The sequence below is a fragment of the Calidris pugnax genome, unplaced genomic scaffold, assembly GCF_001431845.1.
Source record: "Calidris pugnax isolate Ruff unplaced genomic scaffold, ASM143184v1 scaffold413, whole genome shotgun sequence".
NCBI classification, from domain to species: domain Eukaryota; kingdom Metazoa; phylum Chordata; class Aves; order Charadriiformes; family Scolopacidae; genus Calidris; species Calidris pugnax.
The window spans coordinates 120,505-145,855 of NW_015091189.1; the positions used below are offsets into that span (position 1 = coordinate 120,505).

The window sequence follows — 25,351 nt, forward strand, 5'->3', positions numbered from 1 at the left end:
CCAGGTGATGGGGAGGCAGGAAAGGGATGGCTGCTTGGCCCAATGGGATGCTCAGTGGGTACCAGCTGCATCCTTCCCTGGGGAAGGAGGAGAGGGGAAAAAATAGCCTAAAATTCCCCTTCTTGATGTTGGGGAGCAGGGTTTGGCCTCTGAAGGTTCCTCCAGGTGATGGGGAGGCAGGAAAGGGATGGATGCTCAGCCAGGAGGGGTCCCCAGTGGGATGCTCAGTGGGTACCAGCTGCATCCCTCCCTGGGGAAGGAGGAGAAGGCAAAAAATAGCCTAAAATTCCCCTTCTTGATGTTGGGGAGCAGGGTTTGGCCTCTGAAGGTTCCTCCAGGTGATGGGGAGGCAGGAAAGGGATGGATGCTCAGCCAGGAGGGGTCCCCAGTGGGATGCTCAGTGGGTACCAGCTGCATCCCTCCCTGGGGAAGGAGGAGAAGGCAAAAAATAGCCTAAAATTCCCCTTCTTGATGTTGGGGAGCAGGGTTTGGCCTCTGAAGGTTCCTCCAGGTGATGGGGAGGCAGGAAAGGGATGGATGCTCAGCCAGGAGGGGTCCCCAGTGGGATGCTCAGTGGGTACCAGCTGCATCCCTCCCTGGGGAAGGAGGAGAAGGCAAAAAATAGCCTAAAATTCCCCTTCTTGATGTTGGGGAGCAGGGTTTGGCCTCTGAAGGTTCCTCCAGGTGATGGGGAGGCAGGAAAGGGATGGATGCTCAGCCAGGAGGGGTCCCCAGTGGGATGCTCAGTGGGTACCAGCTGCATCCCTCCCTGGGGAAGGAGGAGAAGGCAAAAAATAGCCTAAAATTCCCCTTCTTGATGTTGGGGAGCAGGGTTTGGCCTCTGAAGGTTCCTCCAGGTGATGGGGAGGCAGGAAAGGGATGGATGCTCAGCCAGGAGGGGTCCCCAGTGGGATGCTCAGTGGGTACCAGCTGCATCCTTCCCTGGGGAAGGAGGAGAGGGGAAAAAATATCCTAGAACATCCCCTCATGATGTTGGGGAGCAGGGTTTGGCCACAGATGGTTCCTCCAGGTGATGGGGAGGCAGGAAAGGGATGGGTGCTCGGCTGGGAGCAGTTCCCCATGGGATGCTCAGTGGGTACCAGCTGCATCCTTCCCTGGGGAAGGAGGAGAGGGGAAAAAATATCCTAAAAGGGCCATCACACACTCGTGCGAGGGGAATGATGACTGAGAGAGCTCTGATTTTCAAGTCGTAAAGGAGGTTGCCGGTGATAAATGTCTAAGTAATGACTGACACCCGGGCGGGGGGGGGTCAGGAGACATCAATCGGTGCGGGGCAGCTCGGGGTCGTTAGTCGGGGGGCGGGGGGCTGCCAGCAGCGGGGGGATGGAGGGATGGAGGGGGAGGGCAGCCGGCTGTCTCGCTTCAAAGCTCCTGAGGGTCAACTTATCCTGCTGCCGGGGGGGCAGCTCGGGCACTTCTCTATCACAGAGTCCCTGTGCCAAAGCCTCCCCCCACCCCGCAGCAGTGAGACACGCTCCCGTGGCCACGAGGGTTGGGTTTTGTTTTTTTCCTTGCAATCGCCTCTAATTGTGGCAATTTAGGGTTTTTGATGAGGATATTCATCCTCTGCTGGGGGGGAGGCTGTGGCATCTCCACATTCCCTTGGGGGGGCATCACCCCGATTTAACGTTGCGTGGCTCCGGGTGAGCATCCCCTATGCACAGGTTAAAGGGGAGAATCACCAATTAACTTCAAAGCCCCCCCAAACCCCTGGGGCTGTTCCCCGTGGCAGTGGGGGGGCTCTTTCCCTGCCCTCCTGCCCGGCTTTGCTTGTTTTCTCTCCTGCCAACAGCCCGGTCTATTGTTCACCGCCGCGATCCTTCATGTATCGCTCCCTCTAATGAACTTAATTAGCCATGAATCACGTAGGTCTCATTTTTGTTGGGAGGTTAAAATCCCCGATACACTTTAATACATTTTTGCAGTGAGCGCATTTAGAAAGTAATTAAAAGGCTCAGCCGTCTTTGCCTACGTCCCCTCTCCCCCTCCCTGGGATGGCAGGATTTAATTGAGGCCAGCTGAAAGTTAGTGGAAATAAATTGTGGCTGATAAAGCGGAGGTTGTAATTTAATTCTGGGAGAGGAGCTGCTCTTGCCCGGGTGTTTAGTTCATCAAGGACCGGTGTTGAGGAGGGGGAGATTTATTTGTGTAATGGGATTTACTGACGAGGAAATGAGGTTTTTTGGGGGGAATAGCACTTGTGTGTGGAGTGGTCCTGCTCTTCAGAGCATCGTCCCCAGGGATTGTGCACATCCCTGGGATGCAGATATGGGGGTAGAGGAAGGGATGCTGGTCCAGGAGCCCTTGTCTCAAGGGCTGGTGAGAAGTGTGGGTTAAAAATCACAGAATCACAGAATCGTAGTGATTGGAAGGGACCTCAGAGATCATCGAGTCCAACCACCAAAAAAAAAAATCCACAAAAAAAATCCACAAAAAAACACAAACCACCACCCACCACCTAAACACACAACAACAACCACCAAACCAAAAACCATCACCCACCCACACAGTACCCCACCACAAACCAGTAATCTTGGGCACTAGAGCATGCCCTGAAGAACCATGTCTACACGTTTCTTAAATACCTCCAGGGATGGTGACTCCACCACCTCCCTGGGCAGTCCATTCCAATGCTGGATAACCCTTTCAGTAAAGAAATGTTTCCTAATATCCAACCTGAAATATTGGTGTAAAACACCCAACCCAGGGCTGGGGGCAGCAATTACCTTAATTAACTTCATAGTCTTTCAACGTCTTAATTACCAGCTCTGCCCAAGGGGTGATGGGGACCGAGGTGGTGGAGTAAGAGCAGGAGCTGGCACAGCTGCTGGCAGGAGGTACCGGAGAATGGCTGGTTTTTTGGATGCTCCCAAGCCTTTCACCCTTTCCCTGTGCGGGGAGCAGCATGTAAATGTAACCTTCAGAAAGGGAGCGCAATTAAAACACCCGCCCGCCCGCTAAATTAAAATGGGATATGAAAGCAAACAGTGCTTCTCCCCGGCTCGGAAGGGATGATATGGGCAGTGTGTTTAACCAGGGATTTGCTGGTGTCCTGGGCAAACGGCCGGGCTGCGGTTGTGGGCAGGAGGTACTGGAAAACGGCTGGTTTTTCGGATGCTCCCAAGCCTTTCACCCTTTCCCTGTGCGGGGAGCAGCATGTAAATGTAACCTTCAGAAAGGGAGCGCAATTAAAACACCCGCCCGCCCGCTATATTAAAATGGGATATGAAAGCAAACAGTGCTTCTCCCCGGCTCGGAAGGGATGATATGGGCAGTGTGTTTAACCAGGGATTTGCTGGTGTCCTGGGCAAACGGCCGGGCTCTGCTGCCCCGGGGCTGGTTGCCCGTGCCCAGGAAACCTCTCCAAGCCCTTCCCGAAAATCCAGCCTCCCATCCCAGCACCGATCCCCTCCCTGGGGCCGAGCATCCCACAGGGAAGCACCTTTCCCGTGGCCGGAGGAAGAGGAGGAGGAGGAGGAGGAGGAGGAGGAGGGGGGGGGGTACGCCGGGCCCGGAGGAGGAGGAGGAGGAGGAGGAGGAGGAGGAGGGGGAGTCTCTGCCCTTGCTGAGGCTGAAGGGGGATGTGGAGCCGGTGCTGTGCTGCTAATTACCTGCCTGCTCCAGCCGGCACTAATGAACTTATCTCTTTTTCCTTAGCCAGCCAAGGTCCCGTTACCCTTTCTCCCTCCTTTTCCCTCCGAAGGAGAGCGCCGAGGCTGCTTTTTACTTTTCTCCTCTATTTGAACACGAGTTAAATTGCCTTCCGAGCGGCTGGCGCTTGGCTTTGTGCTCAGCCGCGACCGCGAGACGTGATGTCTTATTAATAAGTGATGCAGTTGCCGTTTCGGCTTCGTTCTCCCTGTCGGGTTTGGATGTCCTGACGTGGCTCCGATAGCTCTGTGATCCCACTCCGTGTGCACCCACAGCTCCCGTGGGGGTGGGTGCATCACCTCCCTCCTCTCCCCCTGGCTCAAACTGGGTCCTGGGGGCTGTTATGGTGGGGCAGGAGACCCTGGTTCCCTGCAGACTCAAGCAAAAAGCCCCTTCCTTTTCAGAAAGGGAGCTGATATCTCTAGGGACATCTCTAAGGGACATCTCTAAGGGAAAATATCAGGCAAATCAAATTTTTTTTTTTTTTTTTGGTCCTTTGCTCCTCTCCCCAAAAGCTCTCTCCGTTATTACCACCTGATGGTCTCCCCTCTCTCTCCTCTCCCCACAGATACGCTGTCAGTGCCTCGCTGGTCCCCGCAGATCCCCCGTCGAGATCTAGGAAACTCGATAAAACACAGGTACGCGGCACCGGGGGAATCCCCCCCCCTCCCCTTATCTTGGGGGATGAGCATCTCCCTCTCCATCTCTGGCCCGGGATGGGGGGCTCAGGGCTGTTTCCCCTGTTTCCCACCCTATCCTAGAAGCCCATTTAAATTCCATTTCAGTTCAGGCTGAGCCGCACTATCCCAGAAGCCCATTTAAATTCCATTTCAGTTCAGATTTGGTTTAGATAAAGCTTGAGTCGCTATCAATAAAAGCCGTGTATTATCCATGACCTTGCCAACCTGCAGCAAATTTCTCATCTCCGGATTATTGCCCTTCCATATCTACCTTGAGGAGGAAAAGCACTAGAAATAGCCTCGGTGCTGCTGTTTGATGGGGCAGATGCTTCCCCAGCGGGCTGGAGACTGGGGTCCCCAGGGCTGGGAGGTGTTTTGGGGGCTCTGGCCACAGCTGGGGCTGGGCAAAGCCGGGGAACCAGTAGCTAATGGCCATCCTGGCCAGCTTGGACCCTCTTTGGCCCTTCTCTGTAACCAAAGAGTGTCTCAGATTTGTGCTTTGGCATCCCTAAAAAGATGCCTCCACACCTGCAGCACTGTTTGAGGCAGCAAGGGAAGGATAAATCAGGGCTCAGTAGATAAGTGCGGCTCGGGAGATGTTCCACTCAGGAGCACAGATGGGGTGACGCGGCTTCATCTCTCTATGTTTCTCTCCACAGGTTTTCCACCAAGTACTGGATGTCTCAGACCTGCACCGTCTGCGGGAAAGGAATGTTGTTCGGCTTAAAATGCAAAAACTGCAAGTACGGCGCGGGGCTGGAGCTGTGTGTGTCACTCTCTGACGTTGTGAGGGGGGTAACTGGGGTTTTGCTGGTAGAAATGGGCAGGAATTTGGGCACGGGGAGACCAACCAGCCTCTCTCCAGCTCATCCTTACAGGAAGCTTTAATGAGATGTAAAATTGGGGGAAAGAACACCCCAAAATGGGGCTGGGGATGGGAGTGGGGTCGATGCTGCCTGCCAGACCTCGGCTCTGCTCCCACCAGAGCTGTGAGCCAGATCCTGGCAGCCTCCCCACTCCCTGCCCTCCTCTGCACAGCTTTGGATGCCCACCTTATAGGGTTAGGTGTGGAATTACAGGAGATGGGGTGATGGATGCTCTGGACCAGAGGCTGAAAGCGGCTCGGACAAGGGCATGGGGAGCACCAGGCATCGGATGGGTTTTGCCCACAGCCTTGGGCTGTATCTTCTATTTTTTCCCAGCAGCAAAAGCCTCGTGCCCCTCTGTTTCCTGGCAATCTTGTGGCAACGAGGAGCCAACCCGCCCCAAACCCGCAGTTAAGCTGCGGTGCAGAGGAAAGGGGCCTGTAAAATGGGGCAGGACTGGAAAAAGATAGGGAGACAGGGGCTGGGGCTGCTTGTGGTGCTTTAAATCCATCGGAGCCCAGCTCTTCCAGGGTATCGTGCAGCCATCAGCACTTAGTGGAGCTGCTGCTGGAGACAGGATTGCCTTTTCTAGGGACGAGAGCTGGGAACACGCCGATCGTCTGCGGGTAACTGAGTTAGCCCGAGCTATGAAGCCATAACGATCGCTGTTGCCGTTGATTAAATGCTGATGAGTTAGCAAATTGGGATTTTAAACCCGGGCAAGAAATGCCTGGTTACTCTGCAGCTGGCGAGGGTTTTTCTGGAAGCGATATTATCAAATATATGTATTTTAAAGTGGCGATTCTTATTGCCTTCAACGCTCGAGCAGCTGGAGGCTTTGCTGCCCGCAGTCCCTGCCTGCTCTGCCTGCCCGGGGCTGGAGGGATGCTCTGGCTCTGTGTCCCTTCTGCTGCCCGTAGTCGCTCAGAAAAGAGCAAATAAATTCCCTGGTTGTTAGAGATTTCAGCAGATGAAGTATTTAGATTTGCCAGCTATGCCGTAGCTACCTGGCCCTGGCGCTGCTTTTCCCAGAAAAAGGAGGGGAACAAGCAGGTAAAACAAACAAACAGCCCCCAAATCTCCCCCCAAGCCTCGTATACCGAATTAATCTCTGCCTTTCCCTCTAGGAATGGCTTTGTAATAAAAGCCAACACGCTCGGCTCCTGAATTTTCATTACCCAGCTCATTGACTTGTAGCCGCCGTCTTTTTTTTTTTTCCCCCTTTGTTTTTTTTTTTCAAATCCTTTCTTCTTCTTTCCCTTTCCCCCCGTGGCTCTCCCCGCTCCGCCGGGGCCTGTCGTGGCAGAGCGTGAGCCCGGGACTCGTTTCCATCCCTAATTAAGAAGGAAGGGGAAGGTTTGGGGGCGGCGGGAGCCTGCTTATGCCTATATGCATGACCCGGGGGTGAAGCCCTCCACAGACTCCTGCCCCGGCTCTGCGAAACCAGGCAAAGCTCTGCAGAATATTCAACCTAGTCGTAAATGCTCTCATTATTTTTGTTAAATGTCCTGGTAATAAAGGCAGGAGGGAGGGCACAATGGCAGAGATTCATCGGGAGCCAAAGAGGGGGGCCAGGGCAGCCGCTTCCTTCCCCTCCGCTTGCCCTTGAATTTAATTAAGCATAAAGTGGCGTTGGTCGGGGGGGAAATGACTTTTCCCCCCAGTGTGGGTCTCTGCTCCTTATATTTCATCTGGACTTGGCAGAAATTACAATTTTGGGCATTCTGGGGCTGGCTGGTGGGTGCCTGGTGCCCCCCAGCCGACAGAGAAAGGGTTTGGGGGTCCCCATGCCCCTCCATCGGGACGGATGGACCCCACCATGGCTCTCGTTTGCCAAGGGGGTGCAGCCCCTGCCTCCCCCCAGCCAACAGCCCTGATGCTCTGGGATGTGCATCCCAGGATGTGCGTCCCCCATCACTTCTTATCCCTGTGCTCACTGCCCGGATTTGGGAATCGTGGGTCTTCCTGAGGACAGGGATCTGGGAAGGTTTGCCCCCACGGGTGCGCTCAGGCAGCGAGTGCCCAGGAGTTGTGTGTAACTGAGATATTACATGGAGTCACCTTCCTGGGTGGAAAAAGGGTCTCCCTGGGGCTGCAGCGATGCTCCCTGCTCCGAGCCACATCCCTCCGGCCAGACCGTGATGCTCTGAATTTTTAGGGTTGGAAGGGACCATAGAGATCATCTAGTCCAACTCCCCTGCTGAAGCAGGATTGCCTAGAGCTAGAGCATGTTACTCAGGACATGCTCCTCATCCTCCTCATCCTCCCTTCTCACACCTTCTCTCTGTCCCCTGCCAGGCTCAAGTGCCACAACAAATGCACCAAAGAGGCCCCTCCGTGTCACCTGCTGATCATCCACCGCGGAGGTAAGGGCCTTTCTTCCCCCTTCTGCCTCCGTGGATGTTGCCGCCAGGTAAAACTTTCAGAAGCCCCCCGGGGCGATTCGGGAGCCCGACCCTCGCTGCCGGCCGGGACGAAGGCTCCCGAACCGCTTTTGGGCGCTCTGTGAAAATTTTACCCACCGTTTTTTCCGCTTGTAGGGAGACGAGCCGTTCGGGGCGAGGCAGATTTGCATTGCAAACCACTTCCACCCACCCTCCCCCTGCCTCCTTTTCTTTTCAGATTCCCCACCGCACGGGGTAAGTGCCACAGGTTTTAGCCCTTTTGCGACCCTCGAGAGCTCAGGGCGGACGCGGGGGACCCTCCCGTGGTGCTGGTGGGGCATGGGGGGTCCCCCCCCACCAACGGGGACGTGGCCTTCCCCCCGAGGATGCTCCCGGTGCTTTGGGAGCTGCCTTGAATCCCGCTCTCCTCCGGGGAGAGCCCCGTTCCTTCCTCACGTCCGCAGAGGAGGGAGAACTTTGCAGCAGGACCGACGGGCGCCGCTTCCCACCTCTTTCCTTCCAGATTTTGGCCCCCCCCGACGGCCAGAGGACTGTGACCGCCTCAGGGAAATGCTTCCCATTACGTTTGCCTTGGATTTTGAGCTCTTAAAGCCGTTATTGTCTATTAAATCCCACCAAACCCACGCTCGGTGGTTTAACTGTGGGGCGTTGCGCTGGTGGCACCTCGCAAGGCTCCCGGGGGGAGTAATTTTGCAGCCCCCACTCCGACCCCCCGTGCCCTGGCTTTTGCAGCAAATGGGGGTGGAAGGGGCAGAAGACACCCCCCCCTCCCCAGCTCCATCATCCTCTGAGCTGCTACAAAGCCAGCATCCCGCGCTGCCGGGGGGACCAGGATTGGGGTTGATGGTTCCTGTCTGTGATGTTGGAAGAGCTGGAGCTGCCCACTGTGTGTTTTAGCCACGGGAGCATGGAGTGTGGTCTCAGCATCAGTGAAACCCCCCCACCGCCCCATAAAAAAGCTTTAAACAGGTTACCTGGCAGCCAGCCCCTTCCTGACTCCCCTGGGCTGTAGGCTGGCTTTCTCCCCCCAAAAAAGCCCACCCTGCCAAGAGAAGGATGCTCTGAGCTAGCTCCTTCCCCTCGCCCCAAAAAGCTGCGGCGAGGAAGAGGATGGTGCCTCCTCCTGATGCCGGCTGACCTCCCCTCCTTCCCCAACCCCAGCTCATGGGGTGGCTGTGGCGGCTGCTGAGCCTCCCCGAATTGCAGCCCCTTGGCGGGGGGAAAAAGGGTGCAGTTTGCATCCCACCGTGGGGGTCCTAAAGCCTGGGGGTTTTGGCTGGAGCCTGGGTGCAGGGGGGAGCCCGAAGGCTGGCTGCCATCCCAGGCCAGGAGCCGAGCAGCTGGAGTTGCCACAGGGAATTGCTCTGGAGAGCGATTCCAGAGCGGTTTGCGAGCGCAGGGTGACCCCGCGTGCTCCTTCCGAGGCGTTGATGTCTCTCCATCTCTCTCCCCCTTCCTCTCCATCCCCCTTCTCCCCTCTCTCCCTTCCTCATCCAGCGAGGTTAGTCCGGACAGAGTCGGTGCCCTGCGATATCAACAACCCCTTGCGGAAACCCCCCAGGTACTCGGACCTGCACGTCAGCCAGACGCTCCCCAAAACCAACAAACTCAACAAGGTGAGCGGCTCTACCAGCCCTGAGCACCCCCTTTGTGCCCACCCCTGATGGTGGGGACCAAATGTCACTCCTCCCCCTGCCAAATATCAGTGGCTTTTGCTGGTTCTTCACATGCAGCTGCTGTTCTTGCAGGTCAAAACGGGTGTCATTTTCAAATGACACCCAAGTTGGGTCGCTTGAGTCACCCCGTTGGCCTTTTGGCTCTCCCAGTTGGGATGCTCCTGGCATGAGCTCCTTCCCAGGGCATGTCCTTTGGGAGCATCAACCCTATTTGCTGGGTGGGAGCACAGTTAGGACACTAATTTCTAAGAGAGAGAATTTAAGGGCAAGAGGGACCATGGCCTGACCTTGTGTTTGGGGCAGGAGGGGACCGGTGGGTTGTCCCCAGGATGGAACATCTCCCAGCCCCTCAGCCACCTGCCAGGACCAAGCCTGTAGGTATCCAGGCCCGTCCACCACTATGGGACTGATGTGTGTGGGTAGGAGCTGCCTAGAAACCTGCTTGGGGGCTTAAATTATAAAAGAATAACCCCGTGGACCGGTGCTAATCCAAGGAGCAGAGTGAGGGTGAGCTTGGTGTTGAGGTAGGATGAGCAGAGCTGTGAACCCCTTGGGTTTCCCAGTATGTTTATTTCTGTTAAAATTAAAATGGGCTCAGCACTTTCAAAATCACCTGTGTCCCACCGGTCGTGCTCCATGGTGGCCTCTCAGTCTCCAGATCTAAGGTGAATTCGGGGTGGTTTGAGGTCTCCGCTACCACCTGAGGCTTCTGTCAATAACGAATTTATTGTTACAAATAAAACAAGCCCAGAACTTGATTGTGTCCCTGGCAAAGCTGGTCAAGCCAGACCTGAGAGCGCACCTGGCTTGCTCACTCGCTTCTGCCCTGCATTAATAGCAATAAAATGGCGAGGGGTTGTTTTTGATGAAATTTAGAGCCCGTTGCCTTTGGTGGAAAATTTCTGACAGGTGGCAGGAGCTAGGACAGGTCTGCAGGCACTGCACAGGTGTGCTGGGGTAGGCAGGGTGAGGAGTTTGCAGGCTGGAAATGCTCAAAGCAAGGGAAACCCTGAGTTTGATGGGGAACAGGTCATCAAAACCCTGGTTTCCCAAAGCCTGGCAGGACCCCCCCCCAGCTTGTCCCAAGACCTCAGCATCTTCTGGCTCTCAGCGAAGGCTGGGTACCAACTGATACTCTCCAGGATGCAGATTTTACACCTAAATCTTTTAGGAGATGCAATGATCTGCTCTGTTGCTCTTGTTACGGGGTGGTGAAAATGGCTTTTTGAACCTGGAGAGCTGCTGCAGGTATCTGAAAGAAATAGAGAGTTTTCCTTTTCAGTGCCCGTCCTTCCGGTGATTTGTTTCATTTTATTAGAGGGCACCGGGGAGGTGACTCAGCTCACTGAGAAAGGCTTTGGGTGTGAAGGGCATCAACCCTGTTTCTCCTTCTGCCTCTGTCATGCCGTTCTTTTCACCTTTCCTAGCTTTTCTCTAACCAGAGCACAAAGCACAACGTGTACAAGTCTATATATATGTATTTGGCTTTGACCTGAGCGCTCCCATTCTGGTGAAAGTTTCCTCTATAAATGTGTTTTATGCAACAGGGTCCCCTTCTTCCTTTGACATTTCTAAAAGCATTTCTTTAGAGGTAGAGGTACCCTCTTCTCCATTAATACCATTGAAATCTTACTGTTAGTGGGCTTCGGTGTTGTAAAAAATAATTTAACTATCCAAGGTAGTCGTGTGTGTCAGGATGGTCTGTTTAAAAAACAATTTAACTCTCCAAGGTAGTCGTGTGTGTCAGGATGGTCTATTAAAAATTAATCAATTTGGACAAAATTACCTTCTGGGGGAGGCTCGTGTAGATTTTCTAACCTTGGAGGGATCTTGCCGTGGGTTCACCTGTCTGGAGATGGGAGCGCTCAGTTCTGATGAAGGTCAGACCCTGTTGAGGGGTCTCCAGGTTGTGTAGCAAGGTCATGACCAAGGTGGGAAATCAATTTTCCTTTTCAGATCTAAGATAACCAGTCAGGTTCTCCCCCGTTTGCTCATGGTGGTCCTTTCTCGCCCATTGCAGTGTGCCCCAGAGAGCAGCAGCAGAAGCTTCTGTCCTTGCCTTGATTAGGAAGTGTCAATGAAGGGCAAGGGTTGTCTTGGGATGTGTTGACTGATCCTTCAAATCAGCCCCCTGCTCCCAGCGAGGCACTGGGCTTTTGGCTCAAAGGAGGTCAGCAGAAGTTCCCAAGTCCTTGTTGCCTCTCAGGACCAAGCCCCACAGATGTGGTCTCCACCTTTGGTCTTGGTGGCCATGGTTCTCCCAAATGGGAAGCCCTCAGCCGTGGAGGGGCTGGCAAAGGAGCCCTGTTTCTGGTGTGAAATGGCCTTGGTGCAAACTGTGAATACAAATGGCTTTGGGAAAGGCCAGGCTGGGGCTCTGGTGGTTTTCTAGGGCTTCTGGAAACAGGGGACTGGGATGACCTCTGTAGTTCTCACTTGTCACCGGGGGTCCTCTGCGCTGGAGCACCTTGGGGTGGCACCATCCGACTCTGCTCTCACCACCTCTTCTTTTTTTCTCCTTCCATGTGTCCCACAGGACCACATCCCGGTGCCCTACCAGCCAGACTCCAGCAGCAACCCTTCCTCTACCACCTCTTCCACGCCCTCCTCGCCGGCCCCACCACTGCCGCCCAGCGCGACACCGCCGTCCCCCCTGCACCCCTCCCCGCAGTGCCCACGCCAGCAGAAGCAGTTCAACTTGCCAGGTACCGTGAGCTCCCCACCTCCACATGTCCCCAAGGAGAGGGACTCATGCCCCGTGGTCTCCTCAGGGTAAGGATCTGCTCCAGTTACTCACCTGCCTGGACTTACCCTGAGATGGGGAAAAGTAGGAAGCAGAAATGAGCAGCAAAGATGAGTTTGGGATAATTCAGGTTGGGAGGGAGCCTAGGAGTCTCTAGTCAAACCTCCTGCTTGAAGCAGGGTCAGAGCTTAAGGGCTTGATCCAGTTTGGTCTTGAAAATCTCCAAGGATGGAGCCAACAGAAACTCTGTGGGCAACCTGGTGCACTTGAGGCTACAAAAATCCTTCCGGGCATGACTTCTTCATGGTGTGTGCCCACTGAATTGCCTCAACAGCAAATGGGAAACAAGGTCTTACCTCTCTACAGGGGTAACTTTGGTTGACTTCACTGTGTCTTTGGGTTGATGGGCCTCCAACAAGCTTTTTGGCAATGTACATGGGGTGATAGTGGGGAGTAGCTGATGCTCAGCGTATCTGAGGTAGCTTATCCCACCAAGTCTTGTCTGGGTACCTGGGACCCATCTGCTCCTGAGGCTCAGTTTTTTCAGGGATGGTGGAAGAAGCAATTTGGTCACAGTGGCTGCAGGACGCAGGAGTTACATTTAAGTCACCATAAAATCTTCTCCTGGGTTTAGGATGTGCCAAAGCCTGTCCCAGCGTGGCTGCCTTTGGGATGTTCTTGGGGCAATGCTGCTGCTCCAGGGAAGGTCCCATTCTGGAGGGGAACAGCTCCAGAAAGTGCCAGCATCACTCCTGGCAACGTGAAGGGACTCAGCTGTCCCCAAACACCCACCTGCCTCTCCAGCTGCTCCCAAAAAGGGACTGGCAATGGGGAGCCATCGCCCTGACCCATCTCTGAGATGCTGGAGCACTCATAGCTGCTCCAGGGATGGTGACCCCTGTTTGGTCTGTGCCCTCAAGCCTCCTTGATGGGGCATCAGCTGGAAGGTTGAGGTCCCTCCTGCACCCCCAAATCCCCAGGGTTAACAAACTGGTCCAGTAGGAAGGAGGGTCAGGACTGCTTCTCTGGAAGAACCAGACAGCACCTTTGGGCTCTGCTGATCCTGCTGTGCCATGTCAATTCCTCCCTTCTGTCTTGACAAACCTTCAGCGAGGAGGATGAGGAGGAAGAGGGAGATGAGGAGGGATTTGACTGGCAGGATCCATAGCTACAATAGCAAACATTTCCAAAAGCTGAGGAAAAAACCCCAACCACCAGCCAAACAACACAAGTCCTTGTATGCTCGGAGAGGCTGCAGCCATGAATAAGTCTCACTCGCTGGAGTGTCTGAGGCTCAGGCAAGATGTCAGAGGGGTGTGAGGAAGACAGCGGAGGAGCTGCAAGGAAGCACTGAGCACCCCAAGGAGTGGCCCATCCTTCAAGGAGGGGCTGGGCTCCCTCGGCTGCTCCCCAGGTTGGGATTTCACCAGCCGCAGCCCTCAAGCAGGTGCTGGGGAGGATAGTCCACAGTGTTGGTTTCCCTGCTGGTATAATCGAGATCATGGTGGTCCACGCAGAGATGAAGCATCCTGGCATCTCAGCAGCTCTATAGCCTGGCTCACAGCAATTAACAGCCCCAAACCACCTGCTGGGCAAGCCCTGGACCCTGCCTGGGGTGGTGGGAAGGGACAGAGGGTCCAGCATTTGATGACCCCATCATAGAATCATAGAAGGGACTATGACTATCATAGAAGACACTAGAAGAGACCTTTCAGATCATCGAGTCCAACCGAGGAACTATGACTATCATAGAAGACACTAGAAGGGACCTTTCAGGTGATTGAGTCCACCCATCAACCTAACACTGACAAAAACCATATCATGCATCACTGCTGGAGCAGAGACCTCCCTGCAGGTCTTTTGAGATGTTATTTCATGTTGTTTAAAGCAGAAACTGCAGAAGTCACCCCCAGAGTGGGCAGCAGCATCTTCTTATGGGGAAGTGGACATCCTGTCACTGCCACCGCGGCTGAGCCAGCGCAGGAAGCCTCTGGCACGCTTGTCCTGCTGCCAGGGATGGAGCGAGGCAGGATCAGACCCTGGCAGCTCGGCACGGGGTGGTTGCTTCCTCCTTTCATGCCCATGATGAGCAGAGCCCTGTGGTGAAGGAGCCGGTCTGACACAAAAGCAGGACTTACTGTCCTTTCATCTTCCTGAGCAGGAAGTTCTCCATGGTTCATCCCATCAAGATGGTCATTTTAGGGATTAGGATTTGAGCTTGGAAACTGCAACACGGTGACCTTTTTCAGCCAGAATTACCTTCAAGTCTCCTTTGATCTTGACTCAGGAGTCCTCAGGTCCTGCTGCAGAGCTGAGGTCTATCTTTGGGGTCTCGAAGCTGGAGAGGAGAAGCTGAGGGATGGCCTTTGGGGTCTTAAAGCTTAAGGAGAAGGTGCCTTCTGAACTGGTGCCAACCTCTGGTGGCCTCAGCAGCTTTGTTTTGCTTCATACCCGTGACCTGTCTGCCTGCATGAGCCAAACCATGTTGGAGGGTGCCACCACCCATAGTCCTTCTGCAGCGCTGGCTTTGGGCAGTGACTCCTGGGGCTGCCAAGAGCCACTGTCTCCTTTCAGTGCACTGAGAGGCAGTCAGGGAGCCCGGGAAGGACACATCTCCGAAGCGTGGCGGCAATGCACGGTTAGATGGGCTGGATTGGGCAAAAACGGGCAGCAGCTGCAAATCCATCACTCGGTGTCTCCATGATGCCAAGCCCATGGGCTTTTGCTGGCAACCAGGTGTCCAAATCCCACTGGTGGCTTTGCAGGTGACATCAACACTCCGAATGGTATAGAGCAGTAGCTGATGGTGGCAAAAATTAAGTTATAATCCATCCGGATCGTTAGGGGGCTAAGGTCTTACATCTTACACCTTACTAAGGTGACCTGGGCACCCTATATGGCATCCTAGGTGGCACATTCCAGAGAGAAGGAGGTAGGAGAGGTTGGGTCATGCAGGGGGGGGACCCAGACCTGGGGCTGGCGTTTCATGGTGCAGAATTGGGCGCAGGTTCTGGCTCTGCAGGTGGGTGTTTAACCCCTTCCTTTTCTCTTTCCCAGCTTCCCATTACTACAAGTACAAGCAGCAGTTCATTTTCCCAGGTAAGTCTCTCCCATCACACGGGGTGCTGAGACATCCCTCAGGGGAGGGGGGGCACGGCCAGCTCTCCCAACCCCTGGATTTGTGTGGGGGGGTTGTGCTGGGGTGGGATTTCTCCCTAAGACCAGTGTATTGTTGCAGGACTGTGCACTACCAAGAGGCTGCAGGGCTGGGTGGCCCAAAGTTCTACCCAGCTGTAGCTCAGGGTGCAACTAAATTGGACCTGGATGCAACTAAGTGGGATGAGGGGGGGGTGTTCAGTGGGATGAAGCTCCCTGGGTGCCCCCCACCACTGGAAGAGGCTCCTGGTGCCTCCCAGCCCACTCTCACTCCTCTCTCTTCTCCCCAGACGTGGTGCCTGAGACACCGACCCGAGCCCCGCAGGTGATCCTCCACCCCGTCAACTCCAACCCAATGTGAGTCCTCCTCCTCCTCCTCTTCCTCCCCCTGGTTAGCATCACCTTTCCCTCCTCAGGCAGCACATCCCCTGCACCCCACCTCCTCCGGGCACCCATGGGTGCTCCCCTGCCTTTGCAGGGCAAATTTGGGGCTCAAGGGATGCCTTTTGGGCAGGTTGGGGTGGATGGTCATGATGACCTCCCTGGTGCTCCTGCTGCCCTTACCCATCTCCTGGCTGTGGCTCGTGTCTTGGGGAGGAGAAAGTTTGAAAGGAGAGGGCAGGGGGGTGATTTATAACCCTCAGCAACGCCCAGCACTTCGCCATCAGAAAATAAAATGACATTCGGAAGGAGCCGTCAAAGCCCAAGTGATTAATCTCTTACTAAATTATAAGCAGAGAACCAGGATCTTTGAGACAGTTTTAATAAAGGTGGTTCTCGCAGCCCCACCTGGAATATTTTCAAGGCAAATCAACTTTGCACTGAAATTAGTTTTGAAATGCAGCATCTAATTGGCCTTAGGACCGGCTCTCCCCGGCAGGTCGAGTCGGAGCTGCTCTGCCGAATCTGGGGTTCACCGAGGTCCTCCTGCCCGCACCCCCCCGGCAGCGATGTTACATTTCAGGGTTGCTTGCCGAGCTTTTTTTTTTTTTTAATATAAATGCCATTTTTGAAGGATTTTCCAAGCCAGGGGTTTAACAGATGGGGGCTCGCTCTGGGCTGCGATGTGCTTTGTGTCCGGCTCGCCCACGCTCTCCAAACTCCATCGGCAACTGCTGGGGGGGTCTGGCAGATCTAGGGGGGGCCAAGGGAGGGACAGGGACAGAGCTGCCATCCCCAGCGGCGGCTGACGGCTGGGAAATTAATGGCAAAGTGGTGAAGTCAAAGCCTTTTATATTTATTTTTTTCCGTCCCTGCTTAAAGCACGGTACCGGGGGTAGGGCTGGCTGGCTCCCGGGGGGAAATAACTTTCAATATGCAAAAAATCTGTGATTCTCCTCTTGCTTGCCCCACTGGGAATAGCAGCAGGAGCTGCTGAGGTTACCCCGGGCTCGGCTGGGTTAAACGACAGGCTCCGCTGCGGATCCTCAGGAGACAGGAATCCGTGCCTGGGTTAAAGAGCAGGCGGGAGGAGACGGCTGCTCCTGCATCCTGATGGGCTCTGTCCTGGGCACTGGTGAGGCCTCACCTCAAGGGCTGTGTTCAGTTTTGGGCCCCTCACTACAGGAAGGACATTGAGGGGCTGGAGCGTGTCCAGAGGAGAGCCACCAAGCTGGGGAGGGGTCTGGAGAACAAGTCCTACGAGGAGAGGCTGAGGGAACTGGGCATGTTTAGTTTGGAGAAGAGGAGGCTGAGGGGAGACCTCATTGCCCTCTACAGCTCCCTGAAAGGAGGGTGGAGAGAGGCAGGTGTTGGCCTCTTCTCCCAAAGGATGAACGACAAGACCAGAGGAAATGGTCTGAAGTTGGGGCAGGGGAGATTTAGATTAGATATTAGAAAGAACTACTTTCCTGAGAGAGTGGTCAGGCCCTGGAACAGCCTGCCCAGGGAGGTGGTGGAGTCACCATCCCTGGAGGGATTTAAGAAACGTATAGACATGGCTCTTCAGGGCATGCTCTAGTGCCCAAGGTTATTGGTTTATGGTGAGGTGTTGAGTGTGGGGTTTAGTTGGTGGGTGTGGTGTTTTTGGTGGGCGTTTGGTGTGGTGTGTTTTGTATTTGTTTGGTGTGTGGGGGTTTTTTTTTTTTGCGTGTTTTTTGGTTTTTTTTTTGTGGTTGGACTCGATGATCTCAGAGGTCCCTTCCAACCACTAAGATTCTGTCATTCTGGGCAGCAGAAGCCTCCTGCGTCCACCCGGGCTTTCCGTGATGCTTCAAATGTCAGGGTCGGCTCCTTTTTGTAGATGCTCTTGTGTCTCCCCTCCATTTGTAGCTCTTTAGCAGCAATCGAATGGGACAGGACCCACGGGACCACAGAGTCCGAGCAGCCTGGGGAGGGTTATGCCTCTCCTGTCACCCTTGCTGTCTCTGGGAGAGGATGCTGTTATCTCTGTTATTGATAATAGCAATTTATAATGTATTTACATTATGCTCGAAACCACCTGACTTGCTCCAGAAGATCGTCCCCACAGAATTTCCCTAATTATTAATTATCAGGTGCAGGGAGACCCTGGTCATGGACCTGGTGGTGGGAGAAGAAACGGAGAAGAAAAAGGAGAGCTCCTGGCCCAGGGAGCTGGGAAACTAGACAAATTTGGGTGCTCTTACTGTAGGGAGGGTCTTTGAAACCTCCACTTCTCAAAAATAATTGAAAAGCACAATTTCTTCTCTGTCCCTTGCCCTGGATGACCTGGGGGTGACACCTGGGGTCACACAGCGATGGGGCATCCTCCACACCATGCGTTTTGGGCGACGGGATGGATCACCAAATCCATCCTGGAACTTCATGCATCCAGTGTTAATGAATGCATTAATTAATATTGCTCAGCCTTGCTATTCTCCCCCCTCCCGTGTGAGCACCCAGGGCTGTCCTCGGGGATGGAGGCAGCCAGGACGTGGGTGGGAAGGGGTTGTTCTCCCAAATTAGCAGCCACCTTGGTATTTCTCCTCCCCAATCCCTTCAGTCCTGGTGCAGAGCGATGCTGTGGGACACAGGACTCCATGCCCATGTGTACTCCCCACCTGACTGTGTTTTTACCTGGTGGTAATTCAATAATTCTTTTAACAGCCTGGAAGGAAACCCATTGCTTCAAATTGAAGTGGAGCCCACCTCAGAGGTGAGATGGCTGGACTCACTCCTCTGCTTAATGGGCCTTTATTTTATTTACATCTTGGGGCACATTTCACAGGAACCCACTAAGTTTAGCATCTGTGCAGTGAAATTGCCCATAATTGACTTAATGGCCAGGCCTGATCCTGCCCAGGCATCCGTGTCCCCACCCCATGAAGAGGGACCCTGGTGGGCTTCGTGTCTGCTATAAACTTCTCAAGTTTATAACTCAATGAGCTTTTCTGAGATGCATTAAAGGGGTGGATGGTGAGGACAGGGATGGATGTAGCTTCTAATCCTGTAGAAAGCATATACAGAACATCAAGGGGAAAAACCAGACCCATCCCAAAGGGTTGGGGGCTGCAGACCAGGGGGTGCTGGGTTGGGAGAAGTTGGTATCAGTGGAGAACAGCTCGGCAGGGGTAGGATGAAATGCTGCTTTCAGGCAAATTAATTAAATGCTCTGGTGTGTCACACTCTTATATTTAAGGTCCCATCCCTGGAGGGGTTCAAGGGCAGGTTGGAGGGGGCTTTGAGCAACCTGGTGTCGTGGGAGGTGTCCCTGCCCAGGGCAGGGGGTGGCACTGGATGGTTTTTAAGGTCCCTTCCAACCCAACCCATGATTAACCCTGGGGTAAATAAATGCCTCCCTGCAAAATCGGGGTTTACCTTGGCTTTGCATGAAACGCAGCTGCCCCATTGCCTTTGGGAGATACCTGCCCCGTTTCTCTGGGTCTGAGCAAGCAGTAGGTGCGTTAGTGGGGTTTCATTCACATTCTCTTCCTTGGCCAGAGTTTCCCCTCCTGTTTCATTGCTCTCACCTCCCTTTTCCCCCTCCGCAGAATGAGGAAGGCATGGAGGAGGTGCAGGAGTCCGAGGATGACTTTGAGGAGATGAACCTCTCGCTCCTCTCCGCGCGCAACTTTCCCCGCAAGGCCAGCCAGACCAGCATCTTCCTCCAGGAGTGGGACATCCCCTTCGAGCAGCTGGAGATCGGCGAGCTCATTGGCAAGGGCCGCTTTGGGCAGGTCTTTCACGGGCGCTGGCATGGGGAGGTGGCCATCCGCCTCATCGACATCGAGCGGGACAATGAGGACCAGCTGAAGGCCTTCAAGAGGGAGGTGATGGCCTACCGCCAGACCCGGCACGAGAACGTGGTGCTCTTCATGGGAGCTTGCATGAGCCCTCCCCACCTCGCCATCATCACCAGGTAAGCTCCAACGCCTTGTGCTCACCCAGAATCATTTTTTTCCTTCCAAAACACCTTTCTGCAGTCAAATGTTACTGGGAAGAAAGGCTGGCCGTGTCTCCCTGCCCTAGCAAAGGGATGTTCTTCATCTGATGTGGAGGGTTTTATACTGATGGAGAGCTCTGTGGTCTTCAGCCCACTCGTTCCTCTCCTATGGGGAGAAGATGAGAGTTGGGGGGGTTCAGCCTGGAGAAGAGAAGGCTCCAAGGTCTCCCTGGAGCCTTCTCTTCTCCAGGCTGAACCCCCCCAACTCTCCTTCCCCTTCCAGTCCCCAAAGGGGCTTAAAAGAAAGATGGGGACAGACTTTTTAGCAGGGTCTGTTGCTACGGGATGAGGTGTAATGGCTTTAAACTCAAAGAGGGTAGATTTAGACTAGATCTAAGGAAGAATTTTTTTATGCTGAGGGTGTGAGACCCTGGCCCAGGTTGCCCAGAGAGGTGGTGGATGCCCCATCCCTGGAAGGATTCTGGGTCAGGTTGGACGGGGCTCTGAGCAACCTGGTCTGGTTGAAGACGTCCCTGCTCATGGCAGGATGGTTGGACTAGATGAACTTTAAAGGTTCCCTTCCAACCCAAACCGTTCTGTAATTCTGTGCTGTGATTTATGTTGCGATGCAGACAGCAAACCCATGTGAGTGAGTCCAGGCAGATTCATCTCCTGTTGAAGTGGAGCTTGAGACAGGAATGATTTGTTTTAACCAGGGACAGGAATGATTTGTTCTACCAGGAGGGATATATCCTGGCAGGATCAGCAGCTTCTGTTCTGGTTTTTGTTTGGGTTTTTATTATTATTATTATTATTATCGTTTTTGCATGGTGCCCTGGTCAGGTCCCTGGATGGGTGATGGGGTCTGGACCCTGCTCAAGCGCTGCCACGATGTGGAAAACCCTCTAATTGCACAAAGCAACTGGCCACACACAGACACCAGGTTTCATAAATACCACGGTGCTGTGAAAATATCTGGAGTGTGTGAAGGCTCAGCAGGATGCAGGGGTTAGGTCCAACGGTCTGTGAAATGGCCAGAAGGGCAGCAGAGGTGGGAGAACTGGGTGTGGGCAAGGAGAGCTGGTGCTCCAGGGGTCCAGAGCCTGTCCATGGGGGTCTCCTCACTCCTGAGGAGGTGGGAAACCTTGCGAGATAAGTCACTGTCTCCTGGAGACTTCCCTTTCCCAAAGCTGTTGTCTCTATTGCACCCAAGATTGGAGGTGGGACTGGAGCCTTGTTTGGGATGGGGCTAGGGGAGGGATACTGGGGGCTTGAAGAGCTGCTGGGGGGACATGGCAGCAAGGCGTGGGGATGAGACTGCTGGAGGAGACTTCTTGCAGCTGGTGGGGAAATGAGCTGGGATTTGGGGTCTCCCAAACCATCTCAAACAGCTCCAGAGCTGCCTTGGTCTCAAGGAATTGCCACGTACCCGCTGACACCCGTGTGCCTGGTGGGAAACACAGCACTGAGCACCCCACCATGCTCCTTGCACGGGTGGGCAACCACAAAATCCCTGCTGGCCTCGAGGTGGGGAGGCTGCAGCCGTTCCCAGAGCAGCTCTCCTCATGTGAAATACGCTTATTTTTGAATATTCAGTCATTTCCCTCATCACTAGACCATGTACTCAGCCACGGGGCTTGACGTGGTGCTGCGTTGCATCCCTCCACGCGTTACCTTCCCTTGCAAGAAGTTTTCCCAAGTTGAGGTTGAATTTCCAGCCTCCTCCTGGCAGCGTTTCAAAGAGCCTGTGCTGAAACGGCAACACTTCTGACAGCTCTTAGGGGTGAAATATTGCATCTTCCCTTTCTGATGTCCCCTCAAAAGTGGCACCTCCCAGCCCCCCGGTCTCAGCTGGGGTGGTTCTATGGGTCTTGGGGTGGGGGCTTTCCTCTGCTCCCCCTTCTTGCTCAATAACGAAGGATTTCAACCCAAATTTGTGGCTCCTTATGCAATCGCTTGCTCCCTGCCCCGGTGGGTTCATGGGCTGCATTTGGCTTGGGGGTTGCATCCTCCGGAGCCGGGGTGACTCCAAACCGGGGCTGGCTCTCTCCAGCTGGGGACTGGAAAAAAACCTAAGCTTTTAATTTCGGACCAAAACCCAGTCATCTGGGAAAATCCAGCAGCGTTTCAGATTTCCATCTATTAGCTAGCTTCAGGCCAAAGGCTTTTTGAAAAGTGTGCAAACACGGGTATTGATGGATGCGTCAGAAACCCCATCCCTGTATTACACCAGGCAGGAAAACGCGGCTTCTCCGTCCCGCTCTGTGATCCCTTCGCAGCCGCTGTTTGCTCAGCTTTTCAATCCTATTCACTAGCAAAACCTGGGCAATATATTCTAATTTTTTTTATTTTTTTTTTTATTTTAGCTCCAAAGTGTTTTCTATTCTAATGCCTCTTTATATAAAACCATAAAGGTGCCATTTTTGACAGTTTGACACAGTAAATACGGGCGCTGCAGTAGCTTGATGCATTAATATGAGGTCTGGGGAGCGCGCTGCTCGCTTTGCTTTCCTTCCCAGCTGCACTCGCTCCTTTTTAAGGTCAAAGTACAGCTTTATTGGATTGCCCTAAATATAACCTGTGCTCAGAACACCTCTGAGCATTCCCTGCTCTTTGCCTACAACCGGCGGCCCGCTTTTATCCATATTCTTCGAAGGCGGAATCAACATCATGATAGTTTTTCAATTGCAACTGGAAACCACTTGGGATTCCTCCTGTTGGGATTTCTGGGACGTGACCAGCTTGTGGCCGGTGCTGGTGGTGGCTTGGCTTCAAGGATGCAGGAAAACCCAAGGGGATGCTGGAAGGGGGCTCAGGGAATTTTTTGGGAAACCCAGGACTGCATGTGTGCACAACCCTTCGCCCTGAGGTCATTTCCAAACACAAATTATTCCCTTTTGAGGCTTCCCAAGGGGCTCTGTCCTGCTGGTGCTTCCCCAGGAGGGAGCTCTGGGGCTCTCAGGGCAAAGCATCCCTTGCATTTCCCAGGGTGACAACTCAGGGATGGTCCTTTGCCCTCGTGTCTCCAGTCCTTTTCTGCTCTATCCTTGGTTGAACATTTTGGGGGGCTTCTTGGGACATCTTCTCTTCTCACAAGTAATTAATGACAGAACGAGAAGGAATGGCTTCAAGCTCCAACAGGGTAGGTTTAGACTGAACATTAGGAAGGAATTTTTCACAGAAAGAGTGGTCGGGCATTGCAATAGGCTGCCCAGGGAGGTGGTGGAGTCACCATCCCTGGATGTGTTTAAGGGATGTTTAGATGCGGTACTGAGGGATAAGATGTAGGGGAGAACTTTGTGGAGTAGGGTAGATGGTTGGACTCAATGATCCCAAGGGTCTCTTCCAACCTGAATGATTCTATGATTCTATCTCTGATCATTTCCTGTGGGGAAAAGACTTGCCATGTGGAGGTCTCCATCCCATGCGTGTTTCCTCATCTGGCCCTGCTTCTTGGAATAGGCAGGTCTTTCCTAAGGGATATGACAGCCCTGGGGACTCTTCTGCCACTGCACAGCTTCCCAGCTTCCCAAGCTTCTGCTTGGGAACCGTAGGGAATGAGTCTGGGAAGAGGACAGTGAGCTGGGTGGGGAACGGTCAAGGAAACTGGGAATGGTGGAGGATACTGGGAATGGTCCTGGATGTGGCAGTGGGGGAAGTGGAGGCTGGTGACTCCATGCAGAGAAAGCATCGCTCTTCAAACAGGATTTTTCTGGAGGAACTCAAGTTCTCCCCGTGGATTTACAGGAATAACTTCAAACCAGGCTTCGGTTGGAGCAGGGAAAATCAGCCCCAGGTGTCTGATGTGGCCAGTTACAGGTGCAGACCCAATATGTCTGAATGTCTCCCACTCCTCCCTGAATTTCCTCGCCCACTCCTCCCCACACATCCCCTGGGCTGAACTGGCTGTGTGCAGAAGAGGCCCCTTTTTATCTTCTGGGTGCCCAGCGGTTGTCGCCCGAGGACACTTTTTCCACTCCAAAAGAGCAACTTCTTGTAGCTGCTAAAGAAATCTCCCTTTTCTTGCTGGCAGGCTGGAAGCAGCTGCCCATCCCTGGAAGGGGCTTTACCACGCCGTGCCGCCCGGCGCTGCCGGAGAGGGGTTATTTATAGATGAGTTTATTTTTACTTTTCCACATCCCTACGTTTTCCTTCCTGCTTGCTTGTGCTGCTCAAGGATGCTCTCATTAGCAGAAAGAATTCTCCCCTTCCAAATACAGGGCCAAAAGCTGGGAGGGGAAACTGAGGCTGCCTTGGGGTGCTGCCTCCAGCTCTGGGGCCACCAACAGCAGAAGGACATGGAGCTGTTGGAGCAGGGCCAGAGGAGGCCCCGGAGATGCTGGGAGGGCTGGAGCCCCTCTGCTGGGAGGGGGGGCTGAGAGAGTTGGGGGGGGTTCAGCCTGGAGAAGAGACTTCATAGTGGCCTTTTAGTACCTAAAGGGGCTTATAAGAAAGGTGATGACTGACTTTTTAGCATGGCCTGATGCAATAGGACAAGAGATAATGACTTGAGACTCAAAGATGAGACTTTTTTAGCATGGCCTGATGCAATTGCACAAGAGATAATGACTTGAGACTCAAAGATGGTAGATTTAGACTAGATATGAAGAAGAAATTTTTGTCACTGAGGGTGGTGAAACCCTTGCCCAGGTTGCCCAGAGAGGTGGTGGATGCCCCATCCCTGGAGAGGTTCAAGGCCAGGTTTGGCAGGGCTTTGAGCAACCTGAAGAAGTTCGAGGGAGTTTGGGACTAGATGACCTTTAAAGGTCTCTTCCAACCCAAACAATTCTATGATTCTTGAGTTTTCTCTTAATGCTACCATCTGGGTCGGAAAGGAAGAAATTTTCAGCATTTTTTGGCAATGGGAGGTGGCGACTCCAAAGAGTATTTCCATCAGAGCCACTAATAGATTTTCTCTTGGGTAATGAGCGGTGGGGACAGTTAACATTCATCTTAATTAGTCTTGAGCAAGAGCGAATGTGAGCCTCGGCGCTTTGAGCGCTGCATAATGGATAGCACGACACGGCATCAAAGTCCTCAGCCCAGTGGAAATGTGAAAGGACTGAAAAAAAATGTCATTTGTGCTGCATACAGGCAAATGACAAGTTGTTTTTGCTGTCATTGAATGAGACAAAGCCCGGCCTGGGTAAGCTCACGTCAGCTCCTTGGGACTCCTTGTCCCGGCCCCCGTTGGTGGCAACACGGGGAGGGGAGGTAAAGCCTCAGCCACCCAGGAGGTCCTTCAGAGGATAAAGTCTAACAGTTTTCTAATTCTTTTAAAATGGCTTGAGCCACCCACGAAGGTAACGGATTGCAGAAACTACCAGGTTTTAGGATTCTGGGTGTTCTTTCTGGGGAAATTGAAAAAAAAAAAACAAGAAGTCCCAGGGAGTTTGGGACTAGATGACCTTTAAAGGTCTCTTCCAACCCAAACAATTCTATGATTCTTGAGTTTTCTCTTAATGCTACCATCTGGGTCGGAAAGGAAGAAATTTTCAGCATTTTTTGGCAATGGGAGGTGGCGACTCCAAAGAGTATTTCCATCAGAGCCACTAATAGATTTTCTCTTGGGTAATGAGCGGTGGGGACAGTTAACATTCATCTTAATTAGTCTTGAGCAAGAGCGAATGTGAGCCTCGGCGCTTTGAGCGCTGCATAATGGATAGCACGACACGGCATCAAAGTCCTCAGCCCAGTGGAAATGTGAAAGGACTGAAAAAAAATGTCATTTGTGCTGCATACAGGCAAATGACAAGTTGTTTTTGCTGTCATTGAATGAGACAAAGCCCAGCCCGGGTAAGCTCACGTCAG

At 53.5% G+C, this 25,351-nt stretch overlaps 1 protein-coding gene across 1 annotated transcript in view; it reads left to right on the plus strand.

Moving 5' to 3' along the window:
- KSR2 (kinase suppressor of ras 2) overlaps positions 1-25,351 on the plus strand; it is a 100,011-nt gene that overhangs the window by 47,089 nt on the left and 27,571 nt on the right. Inside the window, exons 6-15 of the mRNA XM_014959513.1 lie at positions 4,241-4,310; positions 5,012-5,095; positions 7,517-7,584; positions 7,759-7,857; positions 9,121-9,239; positions 11,836-12,004; positions 15,100-15,141; positions 15,489-15,555; positions 18,265-18,313; positions 19,149-19,516. Of these exons, the coding sequence (XP_014814999.1) occupies positions 4,241-4,310; positions 5,012-5,095; positions 7,517-7,584; positions 7,759-7,857; positions 9,121-9,239; positions 11,836-12,004; positions 15,100-15,141; positions 15,489-15,555; positions 18,265-18,313; positions 19,149-19,516 (1,135 nt within the window). The remainder of the gene's footprint in view (positions 1-4,240; positions 4,311-5,011; positions 5,096-7,516; positions 7,585-7,758; positions 7,858-9,120; positions 9,240-11,835; positions 12,005-15,099; positions 15,142-15,488; positions 15,556-18,264; positions 18,314-19,148; positions 19,517-25,351) is intronic.